The sequence below is a fragment of the Saccoglossus kowalevskii genome, chromosome 2 (assembly GCF_978046115.1).
Source record: "Saccoglossus kowalevskii chromosome 2, keSacKowa6.1, whole genome shotgun sequence".
Taxonomy (NCBI): domain Eukaryota; kingdom Metazoa; phylum Hemichordata; class Enteropneusta; family Harrimaniidae; genus Saccoglossus; species Saccoglossus kowalevskii.
In genome coordinates, this window is record NC_140642.1 from 16,640,784 (window position 1) to 16,658,594 (window position 17,811).

Sequence of the window (17,811 nt, forward strand, 5' to 3'; positions counted from 1 at the left end):
AAAAAAACAAAACTATTGTTATATTCAGTGTTTAAATATATATCGTATAAACGTGCTGAACATGACGTCATTTCAAAAACATTCCGTGTCCCCTCTCCCTCATCTCAGACAGAGCTTCGTCCATAAGGTCGCTCTGGGCAACAGAGAAGTATTTCTTCCAGCAGCCAACGTCATCAAAATCACGATATGCGAAGTATGCCCGACAGTCATTATTTGAGAAGCCGAGTTTGTTGCCAAGATTTATCGTAGCGGAAAGTTGATAATCCGTGGCAAGGGAATCGATGGCGGCCCCCGTGACCGGAAGACCGAGGAACTCTAACACGCTTCCGATTTCTTTTCGGAGATTGTATTTAAGATTCTCGTATTTAACGAACAGTGTGTTGGCAGGTTTGTTTTCCAGCCAGTCGGTGCTATGCGCCATCCATGATCCATATGGGAGGTTCCCGCATAGAAATTCAGAAACAAAATCGTTCCATGATAATATATGATTGTCAGGTTGGTTTGCGCAGAGTGAGCCATAAAGAGCGACACATACGTCCTTGGGGTTCCTAATCATAACAATGGTCTTGCCGTGAAAGTGATGACGTGGAAAACATTGGTACGGTAAATGCGATTTAATTAAACGCGGAGACGGAGCTCTCGTACACTCGGTATATCCCATTTTAACTGGAGTACTTGCCAATTCCAAGGTAGGGATCAACCCGTTGTCCGTCACTCTCGGCGTACCCCAGTCGTACAACTGTTGAAGTAAACTGGCCAACCAGTCCGTACCAGATTGTGCGTAGCCGGTGACGAACACATCGTCGTGTCGCACTTCGAAATCTCTTACTATGTTTTCAACATTCGTGAGCGGATTACATGCCCATCTATTAATACTGAGATAGTTGTTTCCCTCGGACGTCTCTTCAGTATGTGGAAGGGGGACTGCCATTTCTGTCTACCGCCAGCAACTTGTGTTCACACGAACTGTTTGGGGTCGCTGATAATGTATGCAACCGGGCGTGTCTCGTCCGTGATAAAGACGACTGGTAGGCATAATTTGGGCTGTGAGGGCGCTTTCAAACAACACTACGTGTCTTAGTTTGTTTATTCGATGTCAATTCCAACAGCTATCACCCTCGGAGTCTTGGGAGGAGTGGTGGCGTATGGTATTGAAATTAAAACAAGAAAACGTCACCCAGACAGCACGCGACTGACATAAATGAACAACACATTAAGCTAGGCTAAATATATCCGTGTTTTGCATCCGTGGTATTTGATGTATGGCTATTTCCATACTAATTTTAAATTTAAGGCCTGGCCCTTTGTATACTTTTGTTTTTATTGTATGTGCGCACTTGGTTCACATTCATCGTGTTAGTTATATCATGGAAGGTGCTAACGGATTTTTATATGCGACACGTCATTGTGCAATAGAATCACATCCATGTCACAGAATTGTGGGTGGACTTTTTAGGGAGTTTGGCGTACTTGCATTATTTAATTAAAGTCAATAGTCGCTTACGCGATTATCAAAATATTTGGCTCTTCAAATGTGTGTTTAAACATAAATCGTATGACACTGCTTGGTACGTTTTACTATAATGTTTGCTTTTTGAAAGGCTAAGATGAAGTGTATATATGATTGTAGTGTACATATTATATAATTGTAGTGTATATACGATTGTAGTGTATTTATGATTGTAGTGTATATATGATTGAAGTGTATATGTGATTGAAGTGAATATATGATTGTAGTGTATATACGATTAAAGTGTATATACGACTGTAGTGTATATACGATTAAAGTGTATATACGACTGTAGTGTATATATGATTAAAGTGTATATATAATTGTAGTGTATGTATGATTGTAGTGTATATATAATTGTAGTGTACATATGATTGTAATGTATATATGATTGAAGTGTATATATGATTGAAGTGAATATATGATTGTAGTGTATATACGATTAAAGTGTATATACGATTGTAGTGTTTATATACGATTAAAGTGTATATATGATTAGAGTGTATATATAATTGTTATGTATATATAATTGGAGTGACATATGATTGTAGTGTATATATAATTGTAGTGTATATACGATTGTAGTGTATATATAATTGTAGTGTATATATGATTGAAGTGAATATATGATTGAAGTGAATATATGATTAAAGTGAATATATGATTAAAGTGAATATATGATTAAAGTGAATATATGATTAAAGTGAATATATGATTAAAGTGAATATATAATTGTTGTGTATATATAATTGTAGTGTATATACTATTGTAGTGTATATACGATTATAGAGTATATAAATTTTGTAGTGTATATAAAATTGTAGTGTATGTATGATTGAAGTGTATATACGATTGCAGTGTATATATAATTGAAGTGTATATATGATTGAAGTGAATATATGATTGTAGTGTATATACGATTAAAGTGTATATACGACTGTAGTGTGTATACGATTGTAATGTGTATATATGATTGAAGTGTATATATAATTGTAGTGTATATATTATATAAGTGTAGTGTATATACGATTGTAGTGTATATATGATTGAAGTGTATATATGATTGAAGTGTATATATGATTGTAGTGTATATACGATTAAAGTGTATATACGATTGTAGTGTATATACGATTAAAGTGTATATATGATTAAAGTGTATATATAATTGTAGTGTATATATGACTGTAGTGTATATATAATTGTAGTGTATATATGATTGTAGTGTATATATAATTGTAGTGTATATACGATTGTAGTGTATATACGACTGTAGTGTATATGTGATTGAAGTGTATATATGATTGAAGTGAATATATGATTGTAGTGTATATACGATTAAAGTGTATATACGACTGTAGTGTGTATACGATTGTAATGTGTATATATGATTGAAGTGTGTATATAATTGTAGTGTATATATTATATAAGTGTAGTGTATATACGATTGTAGTGTATATATGATTGAAGTGTATATATGATTGTAGTGTATATACGATTAAAGTGTATATACGATTGTAGTGTATATACGATTAAAGTGTATATATGATTAAAGTGTATATATAATTGTAGTGTATATATGACTGTAGTGTATATATAATTGTAGTGTATATGCGATTGTAGTGTATGTACGATTACAGTGTATATATGATTGTAGTGTATATATAATTGTAGTGTATATATGATTGTAGTGTATATATGATTGAAGTGTTTATATAATTGTAGTGTATATACGATTAAAGTGTATATACGACTGTAGTGTGTATACGATTGTAATGTGTATATATGATTGAAGTGTGTATATAATTGTAGTGTATATATTATATAAGTGTAGTGTATATACGATTGTAGTGTATATATGATTGAAGTGTATATATGATTGTAGTTTATATACGATTAAAGTGTATATACGATTGTAGTGTATATACGATTAAAGTGTATATATGATTAAAGTGTATATATAATTGTAGTGTATATATGACTGTAGTGTATATATAATTGTAGTGTATATACGATTGTAGTGTATATACGATTAAAGTGTATATATGATTGTAGTGTATATACGATTGTAGTGTATATATAATTGTAGTGTATATATGATTGTAGTGTATATATGATTGAAGTGTTTATATAATTGTAGTGTATATACGATTAAAGTGTATATACGACTGAAGTGTATATACGATTGTAGTGTATACACGATTGTTTATTTTTCTAATCAGATGCACTTGAATGTGTTTCACCCAGGTTCTTAAACAATATATGCTCAATGAAGGTTTTAAATGAGATGACAGACAGAGAATTCTTTATTCAAAAGTAGGTGATAAACATTTTACATTATTGTGTGTACCAATGTTCCATTCACAATTCAGGATTGTAATTTGTGACATATACATAAAACCACTGTGACTACAAAATTTCGAAATTTAGACTTCGGTTCTAAGACTTCCGTGCCTATATGAGAAAATAAATTTCCCAAGTAAAAAAAAGCTATAGCGAAAATGTAATCAAAAATATGATATACAGTTTGTGCTTTTAGTAAAGAGTACGCTCATGGAATACAGAGGTCGGCTCGCCCGTAGCAAAATATATTGCATTAAGAAAATGTAGACTCCTTTGAGACAGCACACTCGTCTCTAAATTGCATGCTTTATCAAGTTTAGGAGCTTGTATTTATGTAATCATAACTCTACGTGTTCTAAGCGTGTATACCTAGTATGTATAAATGCGTTGACATAAATCAGTGAAAAGCCGTTCCCTTTTGTATAACCATGCATCACAGGAAGTGCAGAGTGGAAAATTCAGATGAATCATGGACTGGATGTCTTTAATCTGCATGTTTCCTCCACTCACCGGCAGTATCGTAATATACCTCGGAAATCAGGGTTATGATCCCATGTAAAGCTATGTACCCTCTGTGCCATTTGTGGCATCGTCGTTATCTCCTCGTGGTGGGAGAACGCCGATCAGGTTTCAGGATCTTGTAGTAAATAAGGAGTGAATGTGAACAAAAGTGGTGACGGATTTAAATCAAGAACTCGGTCATATTATACTGTTTTGTAATGTGATCATTTCGATATACTGACGTGTTTTCTACGGGGTGTCAACAGTTGGCCAACAAGTGATCACTGTGTCACAGCTCGTCACCACTAGGCAATGTGTCGAGTTACTCGCGAAAATGGTGAATGATTGTGAAATATACACAATGCACTCAATGCCTAAGTACGATGGTCCATGTTTTATTTGCGTGCCCACTGTTTCCCCAGTCCGGCTTTTTGTTATACTCAATTATATGACTTTCTGACATACGGGGGCGAACCGAACTTTATTAATTTATAATGTATTTAATTTGAAATTGATTAATTGTATGATAATGATATTTTGTACAGTATTATCGTCTTTACATCAATGAAACCGGACGGAATGACTCATCACTAATGCATCATGGTCAACTTAACAAAGAAACGTAAAGAGCATATTCGTAAACCCTCGTTACTTCCTTTGATACACATGTCAACCATTATTTCGTAGATCATTGCATAGAATATACCCCATACAAACCGTTTTTATTTATTTTAATTACACTTGTAGCTCTGACGTAGGCATCTCCTGGCTATATATAATTAGCATGCCGCAGTGCGTCACTTGGATGGCATGTTTAAGAGTAGTGCGTTTACGTAAATCGTTTATTTGTCTCACTGAATTCGGACACATTTTTGTCCAGTCGGGCTTTTGGCGTATCTCACATCTGGATATCAGTATCCAGATGTAACTGGCTCATTTATGGGTTGGTATTTTCGATGAAGTCATCAACTTCACCGCCTGCAGATCGTGCACACAAACAAATGTTTCAGGCAACTACGGATTGACTTCCCATTGTTTAAAAACATTCACCCGACATGTTCTGATAGAAATGACTATTTTTATGATTATTAAAACGACAAGAAAACTACTGAATGAAAATGCGATGTATTCATTTTTTTTCACGGTGTATCGTAATACTTGCTTCGTAATACATTGGGTAATGTGATGAAATGTCAGAAAGTAGGTATCGTAATACATTGGTTAATGGGATGAAATGTTAGAAAGTGGGTATCATAATACATTGGTTAATGTGATGAAATGTTAGAAAGTAGGTATCGTAATACATTGGTTAATGTGATGAAATGTTAGAAAGTAGGTATCGTAATACATTGGGTAATGTGATGAAATGTTAGAAAGTAGGTGACGTAATACATTGGGTAAGATGATGAAATGTCAGAAAGTAGGTGACGCAATACAATGGGTAAGATGATGAAATGTCAGAAAGTAGGTGACGTAATACATTGGTTAATGTGCTGAAATGTTAGAAAGTAGGTTTCGTAATACATTGGTTAATGTGATGAAATGTTAGAAAGTAGGTATCGTAATACATTGGTTAGCGTGATGAAATGTTAGAAAGTAGTTATCGTAATACATTGGGTAATGTGATGAAATGTTAGAAAATATATGACGTAATACATTGGGTAAGATGATGAAATGTCAGAAAGTAGGTATCGTAATACATTGGTTAATGTGATGAAATGTTAGAAAGTAGGTGACGTAATACATTGGGTAAGATGATGAAATGTTAGAAAGTAGGTGACGTAATACAATGGGTAAGATGATGAAATGTCAGAAAGTAGGTGACGTAATACATTGGTTAATGTAATGAAATGTTAGAAAGTAGGTTTCGTAATACATTGGTTAATGTGATGAAATGTTAGAAAGTAGGTATCGTAATACATTGAGTAATGTGATGAAACGTTAGAAAGCAGGTGACGTAATACATTGGGTAAGATGATGAAATATCAGAAAGTAGGTATCGTAATACATTGAGTGATGTGATGAAATATAAGTTAGTAGGTTTCTTATTACATTGAATAATGTGATAGAGTGTCAGTAAGTGGGTATTATAAATGCGTTGAGAGGTGTGTGTGATAAAATATAAGTAAATAAGTATCGTATTACATTGAGTAATGAGATTACATTTCATTAAGTATATTGTAATACATTTAGTAATGTTATAAATATTACGGATAATCTCTGAAAATATTGAATGTCTCGGAAGACGTCCTGTGTTCGCGCAGCCGGTATGAAAATAGCCCCGCCAGTCAATGGGTTTCCTAAATATCCGGCTAGTTGACGAAAACTGCCGCATATGATCGAGTCACCAATCTCAAATTCAGTTCAGGAATTAACATTTCTATTTATATACCACACCCCCTGAAATTACTGAATGCGCTCTTGCACTGCTGTGTGGAGGGTGACCTAATACATGTGTTTTTTTCGACAAGGTTTCGAATTTAGCACAAGGCTATAGACACACTTCAGGACTACTCAAGTTTTAAAGTACTCAGTTGCAACCGCGGAAGTCCGGTAGTGAACTTAAAATTTACTTCCTGGCTCGAAGATTTGTGCACTTGGAAGTTGTGTTTTGTTTAATTAAATAATAGCCGCACCTTTGACTTGTAAGTGGACGTACCCTGGAAATGCAATACGACCACATACAGTGTTCCCGGTGTTTTATCTCGTTGATTCCAATGGCATGACAATTACTCCCATACCATACTTCCGGGTCATACTCACATCCGAACCACGCTATATGACTGGGCGAATGAATAGCTCAGCGATGACCAATTAAGGTCATAGTCTCGCTTCAAAACGTACGAGGCATAGCAACGGGCTCGGCATGAGGGCTTCGGCGTGGAGCGACTCACCTTTGACCAACATGCATTACAATTGGCACGACTAATATTCATATCAATGTGACGCAAAAATCGACATATTTACACACCACGGTCAATGCCGCAGAATTAACTACATGTGCGTCGTTGTTGCCATTGGCGTTGTATATACCAGATACAGAGATGTTAATAGGAAACAACTATTCACGATTACGTGTTGTTTCGATACGAGTGCGGTCTAAACGCCTTATATGGGTAGTTTTAATATATTTACGTGCACCCTACTGGTAGTCACAATTGAATAGAGACAAATGAAAGGATTACGGCCTTCGCTTAATTGTGCATCGGCAGTAATTCTGTTTCAGTGACGAGTACTATTAAGGACAAGGTTATAAAACGAATGAATTTTTCATCTTATTTCAATTATTGAAAAACTTCCGATGCTAATTTAAAAAGGAAAGGTTATATGGTGTAAACTTCCTCAAGGACCACCCACTATTAAAAACCACACTGAGAGGTTCAACTTTCTAGGGCGTACAATCGCGGATGCGAAATCGTCAGACTCTTTCAATGGAGCGAGGTGTTAAAATATTTATGAGCGAACCCTTCTGTCTGGCCGAGAAACTCGCCCCGTTGCAAGAATCCACGAAGCTGTTAATCGAACGACAATCTACACATACATCAAGAACGCAGATCGTCAAAACATCGGTATGACTTGATTTGGCAAGCAGATTCCGCGTGATATATTTGGCAAGCAGATTCCGCGTGAACGAAAGACGGCTTCAGCTGACGTCAGAAGGAACCAGGTCAGCCAATCGAATCATTCAAAACCCCGCATGCGCTCTGATGAACAGCACTGTCGTCAGTAATAACGGGGAGTGTCGTTCGTGGGTTTTAAAATGAGTTGAGTAGATCGAGTAAGAGCCACTGATATAGGAGTAGCTCACAGGCAGCTGACATCGCCGCAGTCACGTGGATCTTTACCGCAACTTTTCAAACTTGAGCTGAATTTGTGTTATCTCTTCAGGAAAGATGCTTATGGTGGACAGCATACTTATTTTCATTACGTCCTTCCTGACAATATATTATTTTTACCGTGTCCGGCGAAATCCAAGAAATTTACCTCCTGGGCCATGGGGCTGGCCAATACTCGGCTATCTACCACATCTTGGGAGTAAACCTCATCTAACGTTTGTAGAGATGGTGAAAACTTACGGCTCGATATTCCGAGTCCCGATGGGATCACAGGAAGTGGTTGTCCTCAACGGTTACAAAGTTATCAAAGAAGCCCTTGCTGATAAAGGAGCCAAGTTTGCTGGAAGGCCCACATGGAAATCAACAAGTGTATTTTCTGACGGAGGTACCAAAGGTGAGTTATAAAAAAACGTTGATGTCAAGGCCAGTCCACTCTCGTTCAATGACTTTCGTTTTACGTAAACATATTCAATAGGACATTATTAGTATTTTAACCAACATGTGGTTCACATTTTTAGCACAGTATTATCGATATCTGGCCAGAGACTGATTTAAAACAGTGATGTTACACCGATCTTTGCAGTTCTAATTTTGTGCTATTAAAAGAAGAATTTATATTGCGTCATCATTCACACGGAAAATCTATTTGTAGGCTTCAATAGTCCGTCAAGGCCAAGTCTTTGTTGTACTCTTTCAATGAGACGGACTGAAGGGTATCCAGGTCCCTTTTAAACATAATGAACTCGCATCGAGCTTACGTGATGAAACACACGCCATTTAACCATATATCGCTTGATAGAAAAAAACAAACTTCAAGCATCAAGCGAACAATGCCACTTCATATTTTAATACAGAGTATGCAGTGTTCGTTTTATCGCGGACATAATGATGTGAACAATCGACAATTGTTTTTTTCTTCCTGTTGCTTAAATTCCAAACAAGCTTTGATATTTTAAAAACAATGACATGGCTATATTGTTGTTTCTTTGTATGTTCTTTCAAATGAATAACTTGAAATTGTTTGAATTTACATACCCCCTTCCCATACAAAACAAAGTAATCTATTATGCATAACAAATTGTGTATTGTTTGCATTTTCCCCCAGGTACCATTTTCTCCAACGGCTCGGTTTGGACAGAGAATCGCCGATTTGAAGTGACTGCCTTAAAGCGCTTTGGAATGGGAAAACGGAGTATTGAAGAACCAATTATTGAAGAGGTGCAACACTTCTTAGACGCGTTAGAAGTTGAAAGAGGACGCCCGGTCGACACGTCTGCTACCATCGAGTGTGCTTTGACCAACATCATTGCGCAAATGACACTGGGGCAGCGATTTGAGTACGGCGACGAGGAGCTGAAGCGTATACTGGAGATGACACACGAAGATGCTGAACTGGTTGGTCCCAACGCCGCTATTAGTTTTCTCCCGTTACTGTGGTACATCCCGTGGTTCAGAAATAAGTCCTGCAAACTGCAACATAACTGCGCGGAACTGGTGCATTTTATCACTAAGTACATCGATAAACACATCGAGACATTTGATCCTGATAACATCCGAGATGTCATTGATGCCGGAATTCTCAAGATGATAAAAGAAGAAAAGAATGGTAGACCGGAAGCATTCGGAAAGAAATCATTGGCATATGTCATCAGCGAACTATTCGGCGCTGGATTTGAAAGTACCTCCACGGCGTTGAAATGGTGCGTCCTATATATGGTCAAACACCCCGAGGTTCAGACACGTGTGCAGAAAGAAATCGACAGCGTGGTGGGTCGCGGATGCCACGTTTCGTACGACGACGCTAATCAGATGCCGTACACGGAGGCTACCATCATGGAAGTTCTGCGAGTCGCTAACATGGCACCGCTGGGCCTGCCGCACGCTACAACGGCGGACGTAGAGCTGAACGGTTATACCATACCAGAGGGAACATGCATCTTTGCCAACGTATGGTCGGTACACATGGATCCCAATATTTGGCAGTGTCCGGATAAATTCAACCCATTGAGGTTCATTGGCGAAGATGGCAAGTTGATGAAAAGCAAAGCCTTCATGCCATATTCTTTGGGTAAGTTTTTTTTGGTGAACTACATATTCATTTTACGATAAACCACTTGTTTATCACATTGACTAATGCAACTATTAAGTCAAGGTATTCAATTCATATTAAAATCTTTCTGGAGGTGTGACCGAGGGTTCATGTATAACCCGGTCTATTAAGAGACCTTTCATTGAAGCAGGCAAAACTATCGCTTTTATATAAGTCCATTATACCTCCATGATATGACGAACGTACACTGTGTTGTAATGTCTACGTGATATAGCCATGACAACCGCCGTGCCCTTGGTTACATTGCATAATTAAATTACCCCTATCTTCTTTTGTATAGGTCGTCGTCGCTGCGTTGGAGAACAATTGGCCAGGCACGAATTGTTTGCCTTCTTCGCTAGTCTCCTGCAGAGGTTTTCATTGCGACTACCGGAGGGGCATCCAGACCCGCCAACAGATGGAGTACCGGGATTGTCAATTGCGCCGTTCCCTTTTCAAGTCATCATTAGTGACCGAAGAGATGACAAGGCCGCTTAACCCGCTGCCTGTCATATTATTTTTATTTTATCGGGAAAGGTCTTTAATCGTGCTTTACAAGAATCTCAAGACCGATCATGTGACCCAAACCCTAGCTTTTCAGTGCCATGACTCTCAACCCACCGGCGGGTATCCGTATTAAACAGAGAAGTTACATACCAAACTACTGATCCCTGTTGTATACTGCCACAGCATAAGTACGCAATGTACGTAAGAACTTTCTGAGACTTTTCGTTTACTACTTGGAAGTCGTTGTAACATTATGTTACATTTATTTAGTGTTTGTGCAGGACATTGCATAGTGTGATGCCACGTTTGCGTTACTCGTGCCTTTAACAAGACTGATAGCATAACGCATTAGTAGTGGTTTCTGGAATAAACACACTAATAATACTAATCCATATTTTTGATATTTATTCAGATATATTTTTATAAGCTATTTATTAATTTAAGTTCTGTTGGGACATTTTTATGGGATGAATTAAACTGAATATGGTATAAAAGATGGCTGACTGTGTCGTTATTCATTTAAAGAGGTCAGTTTGCTACTCGCACATTGACATATACGCATACGTTAGTCGTTCGCAGTAATAGTAAATGTTATTAACGTATCTTTTTGTAGAAGAACTGCGCAATTGGCAAATTCCCACAGACCACAAAACAAATAAAAAACGGCTTCTCTTTAAGCTATGCTATGATGTTGTTTTCATCGCCACGGAGCATAATGATGAGATACATGTGTGCATTTGCCGTAGTGAGCAACGCAAGTGTTAGTCGATCTCTCAGAAATTCGTATGGTACCAATATTTTAATTCAGTTTTCTTCGTCCATTCAAAATAGAGAGCCGCCCATAATTAATACTTTTGAGTGGAGGAGAAATTGAGTTTGTTATGTGGAAGTTTTGGCATTTCTATCCTATAAGAACTCAATTATTTCCATATCTTTAGTAGTATTTATCTGTATAAAATACTTGTATGACACGTCCAGCAGCGAAGGGAGTGTCGGGTGGCTATGATTCATGATTTGGTTGCTCCTTTCTCCACGCAACACGGTATTCTCCTCCACGGAGTGTGTTTTTTTATCTGCGGAGTGGTTACACTGTCGGAGGCAATAGAAGGTAATGGAACATTCTAGAAATTGATAGTAAGTTTAAGACTCATTATGTATGCTGATGTGATGGTCTATTTATAGACAGTGCGGGTATATACAGGGGAGTTGTTCAGCACTGAGATCAGATCGGAGATCTCGTTGAATTGTATTGGAGTTTAAGTATCTAGTTATTGGAGTAGTTGAGTTTTACCGCGTTACTGTACTTGATGTTTGCAGAGTATAATAATACCAGTACCAGTTAAACCTCATCTGTTGGCTCCGTATTCGTATTTTATCATCGCCGCCAGAGAAGTCTTTCTGTTAGTTCCATTTTGGTATTTGAACCATCACACCTGTACTATACCAATTACGGTAATATTACGTTGCGTGTGACAGGGATATTCCTGAATACTAGAAATGACGTGAAAAAGAACATGAAATTAATTGCACCAAAAAGTCGTTCTAGTCGACGTGAACACGAAAAACACTCTGCTATCACGTCGACATCAATCACCTCGCTTCCATCTACTTTAATTTCACAGATGCAAAATGATTGCCACAATTATATTATTTTTTTTTTATATTTTAAATGTGAGTTATAATAATATAATGACGAAATGCCCTGTGTTTATGATGTGAGAAACTACCCGTACTACCCACTGTGTTTCCGATCTGATCAGGTTTTCCACCCACGCTTTCGTCAGATATCATTTAGGTACCATTAACTGGTTTTCAGCCTCCGAAGCATCGCGCGTAATACTGCTCCCACGCATGTATTAATAAAATAGAACTATTATTTATATTAAAACAAGTAATCACATTAGCTTCCTGAATGACAACTTAGCAAATATATAGCCCCCACGCACGTATTAGCAGAACGCAAAAGTATCGCTTAATTCGTGACTTCCATGACGAGTGCGAAATATTAACGGGTTATATTTAGATTCAGCGTGCATGCTGAGTAGGATTATCGCGGTACGCCTGCGCATTTGACATTAAAGACGAAAGTAACGCAGTTAATGAAAATACATTTGAGTGGGATAGATTATTCTAATTTGCGTCATTACCCCATCTATGGTAAACACGGGTGGGTGAAACTTTGCGAGATATAACCAACGCTAAGGACGTAATCCACGTAATTTAAGCAACGCATTTTAAGTGGATTGTCACGTTCTCGTCATATCACGAGATTCTTGTATCACGTGATCGTCACTGATTGCTGTGAAATGTCAAATGTTGACTTTTTATCAAATCTATTACGATATCAATGGTTTCACAAAAACGATTGATGGCGGTAATCGGCGTTGTCTTGGTGACGCCATATTATCAGATAATCCGTATTGCCTAGCCTTGTAACGCTATAAAAATCATGGTATGCGAGCCGTGCAATAATTTTCCATATCACTATCGTCCCTGTTTGACCATGTTTGGATATACGTATTTCTTTTAAAAATTTAAAGCGGCACTCCGAACAGGCTCCAGCCAGTTACCGATACATTGCGTTGTATCGGGGAGCTGAAATCCGTCACGGTAGCAGTTTTGATCTTGTACAGAACTTGGCTGTTATGATGCATGGCTTGTTTTTTTTATAAAACATCGATCACATTAGCTACGAATACATGTAACTGTCGGATACAGAAAGATATTTGGAGTTCAAATCTATCGTCATTCAAGAGATTACACGTTCTTGCTCAAAGGAGTTGCCACGGCAACGACCGCTCCCACGTATTGTTGATTTTCTGGTGTCAAACACAAAAGTTTCAATCTGCACTGTGAATGTTATAATAAGCGACAAAAATAAGATTTAACACCAGTAGCTTGAATCAATTGCATTTTAATGAACCCTATAAGGTATATGATAAAAACTTTATGGACTGAATACGGCTTTTGTTTATCAATGACCAATATTGCGCACCAGTCCTAGTCCACTGCCTCTTTTGTGAGGTGGAGTACACGTTGTATTCTTGGTAGAGACGCAGTGACCCAGTTGTAGGTACTCGCTATACACATGGGTGTTGTTTGAGCCTGGAGAGCAAATTGTGTGAATATTTGTTATCATATTTTTCAATAATGGATAGAGGAACATACCGCGTTGAGATTGTGCATATGTAGGTAATGGCAAACGTGGGAGAACACTAGTTTAATATCAAAGCATTTATCAAGGTTCGCAGCAATGATGTTTTAACAAGTGTGAACATATATATTCACTGATGAATTGCGATATCACTTACGAATAGGAAAATGGTTTAGTGGTAAACATGTAACTTTAGGTCACCCCTATCAAGACAATTGATTAAATCGGCTTGACCATTGCGGTGTTCGTATGTACTATAGTGCCTCCAAGGGTCACCTATTTCATTTACTGGGTGTTTACAAATATATTGTTCCCCGTACATCTAAAAGTACGTACTGTAGAATACTTTATTTCCGCCTGGAATTTATTTTCGCTATTTTCGCTGAAGGGATGCTTGTCTTCTCCAGTCTTCTCTTTTATATCTAACCACGCGGATAGTCTCATGTACTCGTGATATAAACATAATACCGACGAAAAAAAAGAAGAAAGTTATCAAATATTTATTTTCTGATTTCCGTTCATCAACAAATGTTTGAATGACTAATTGCTTCCGGTCAGGAAAGCCGATCAGTGCTACATTACATACCGAATATACTGAGACTCTACTGGTACCGAAGCTATGCGATGCTTCGAGTCGACACAAGAGTCTCATAACGAAAACAAACTGGGGATAGATCAATTTGGACACAAAAAACGACCATATATCGATTGAAACATTCTCAAAATATATTATTTATCCACCTCCCGTTCTGACGTACAGACTGGCGACGATGGAACAATATGAGTGAAAGTGTACCTAAGTCAGTCCTCTACAATACGGCACTTGTTGAAAGTACGTCTTGTTTATACAAGAATAGTCTCTGAATGAGAAAGCAGGTCGCGAAGATATCGCATGTATCTTTTTTTTGTCTTGAATGTTTTTTTTTATATCACGATTTGAGAGAAGAATACGTACATACATTTTACCGTCTGAATTCTCCAAACTAGAAGGCATTTTACAGACCGGATGAGTAGTAACAGCAAAGTTATTATATTACTCATTTAAACATGGGAAGTGTATGTGTCGATTATTTACTTAAAGTTGTGTACTTTGGTGCTGGCGACTTGATAGTTGGGTAACAAATACAAATTTAAAATTTATATTACATATCACGACCCATGACTGTTACTTTGTGTACCCTCATCATTACAGTTCAAGGTGATTGTGTTGGCATGACAGTGACTACACAATATTGACTACCACGTGTCAGCGCTCAAGGTTACTGAAGAATATATTGCGGACATGCAGCAGCCTATACAGGCCGCGTGCGGATGTTGCAATGGGTAGTTATTACGAGTCTGGAGTCTGACAGACCACTCTGGTCAATTGGAAATGTGATTAATGGTAATGAACATGTTGACATTTTACTACGGCTTTTAAACAAGACTGCGGACCATGACACGTTTAGTGTATTATTGAGTTCTCTCACATCCCACCTCTTTTACACAATACATGCACCGAGATTATTTCAGAATATATCAGGTGATGAGAATCCGTATTTCTTTCGGCGATCGCTACGGGAAGGTGAGCAAAATGTCAGTGGGTTAAAATTTCAATTGCAATTGATTCGACCTAGCAGCTGGGCACGGGTTGTGGAATTTTTTGGGGCTATTCGGCAGGATTCGAATGACGTCAGCAAGCCAAAGAGTTTGTCAGCGTATCAATGAGGGGCTATCACTCATCGGAAGTAAGAGAGAAAACAGCTATTCAGCCAAAGAGTGGCTATATTGTGTATTGCTGAATTCTCTATGAATTTGCTGCTCATGGGTGCATGAAGTAGTTATTTGCTTGTTTTGTTAAAGAGTGCAAGTGGGTCTTATAAACCCCATGTGGCCACACGTGTGTTGCCGCCGATGTCTTGTGTTAGACCAGTAAACAAACAGCTTTGTTTACGGCGCAGTGAATCATCCAACCAAGCTATATATTCTAGAGGTGTACCCGAAGTAGTGTTGACACGTATTTTAATAATTAATCGATTAAAACAAAGTATCATCCAAATCAACGCTCTGGTTCTGTCGGTTAATTGTGCAAGTGGTTGTGAAAAAGAAGTATGTCGAACGTAGCATGAATATCAACAAGATGCGAGATTTCCAAATGTTAAGCCTTGTATCACTTTAATGACTGGATGTCTCGACATCACGGTGACATGATTACATAACACAGTTCGTTTAAATTAGAACATACATTGTCCGAACCTCTAAGTATACATCCCAGTTCTAGCGCCCTGTTATATATACTCAGAAGTTTGAAATAAAATGCTATGGAGTAAATAAATTCAAAAATGCCGCTGCAATGAGTGATTTTACATGCCCTCACACATGCTCTAATTTCGTTTGCGACCTTGCCCACGGTTACTAGTAACCGTGCCTTGCCCGAAATAGATCTGATTTCATCATCTCCGCATCTCGTCAATTTCAACACCGTTTTTATCATAAATAAAATCACGTTTTTTACGACCATTTTGCGGCTTATTATTTGAAATAAAGTAACACGACAGTAAAACAAGTTCTCTACGATGTGATCGTTATTATGGAGAGTGATTTTATTACGACCAGATGCCGAGTTTGCGCAATCATGTATGGATACCTCGTGACCGTTACCACAGTATTTCCAGCCTATTGTATGTCGCAATCGTTAATGACAATCAGTTTTGCCAATGCTATACATATTATAAATGTTATTCACCATTCGTTAATACATTAGTGCGTATTTTTTCTGATCACTCATGTACTTCTTCGGTATCACGAGGACTGTATGGAAAGAAGACTGCCTGATAATATCGACTATCAATTAATATATTCAACTGTCTTATAGGAAACTAGCAGAGGCGGCGGAAACGGGGGAGAGGGGAGAGGGGAACGCCCCCTCGCAAAAAATTTTTCGAAAATCAAGCTAAAACCTTTCGTGTCAGCAAAATTTGCCCCTCAAAATGCAGGAAATAGCATTTCAGAAGGTCTAGATTTCAAAACTTTGAAGGGGAACAAGCTCCATACTAATGTTGCGCTCTCAGCGCGAGGAATGGCGCCACCACAGTTGGAACTGATAATTTCCAGCCAATCAATTCAGGCTCTTCTACCTAGTGTATGAATTGTATTTCGATGTCCGCGGAGAGAGGGATTTCAATATCGGATCCGAATCTGTACGATAAGATGATATGAATATGATTCATGATGATCACGAATATAACAGAGTGAATTATTGCAGATTTTGTTGGTTGTTGATTTTTGTTCCCTCATTCGACCTAGTCCACTAATAGCAGCAAATTTAAAATCAAAGCAAGGACTTTCAATCGCCGAGGATATTGGAGGTGACGTTTTATAGCATTAATTTATGGATCAGGGAATTTATTGTTCTCAAAACCGTATGCAGTATGATCAGTTAATTGGGTAACTAACTTAATTGAAATTATAAACAAATACCGTGGTTCCTGAGATAAAACTCTCACAAACTGAAATGGCCCATAATTATGCAAATTAGAAAATCATTGTGCAGATATAGTTTACCTTTGAGTGTACAATGAATTGGCTAATTGCTATGACGATTTTATAAGCACAGCTCTGGTTCTTGTCATAAGTTGTTCTTCAAATCCAAACATTTTATTGTTATTCATCGGAAAACCAACAAGATTAAACTCTCAATTACAGGCTCTGTGACAACAACAATATTAACAAACGTTCACGTGCAAGATACAATGAAATACAAAAATACATTTAAAATATATTACAATATAAAATTAATCTTCCAAAGTTTATAAAAAAAACACGACTTAAGGGCGGATTTAATATGACTAAAAATATCCATGGCGGGACACTGTTTTGAAATTCTATTAAAAAA

The 17,811-nt window shown here is 37.4% G+C and overlaps 2 protein-coding genes across 2 annotated transcripts; one reads left to right on the forward strand and one right to left on the reverse strand.

Annotated features, from left to right (window-relative positions):
- Positions 1-67: 67 nt before the first annotated feature.
- On the reverse strand, positions 68-931 carry LOC102803669 (sulfotransferase 1E1-like). Its single transcript, XM_006812534.3, has one exon. It carries the CDS (start codon positions 929-931, stop codon positions 68-70), a length of 864 nt encoding a protein of 287 aa, XP_006812597.1.
- Positions 932-8,103: 7,172 nt separating this feature from the next.
- Positions 8,104-11,277, forward strand: LOC100377711 (cytochrome P450 18a1-like). The gene is made up of 3 exons (XM_002731614.4): positions 8,104-8,581; positions 9,293-10,255; positions 10,578-11,277. The coding sequence occupies exons 1-3, from the start codon at positions 8,245-8,247 to the stop codon at positions 10,772-10,774; spliced, it is 1,497 nt and encodes a 498-aa protein (XP_002731660.1). The 5' UTR covers positions 8,104-8,244; the 3' UTR covers positions 10,775-11,277.
- Positions 11,278-17,811: the final 6,534 nt, after the last annotated feature.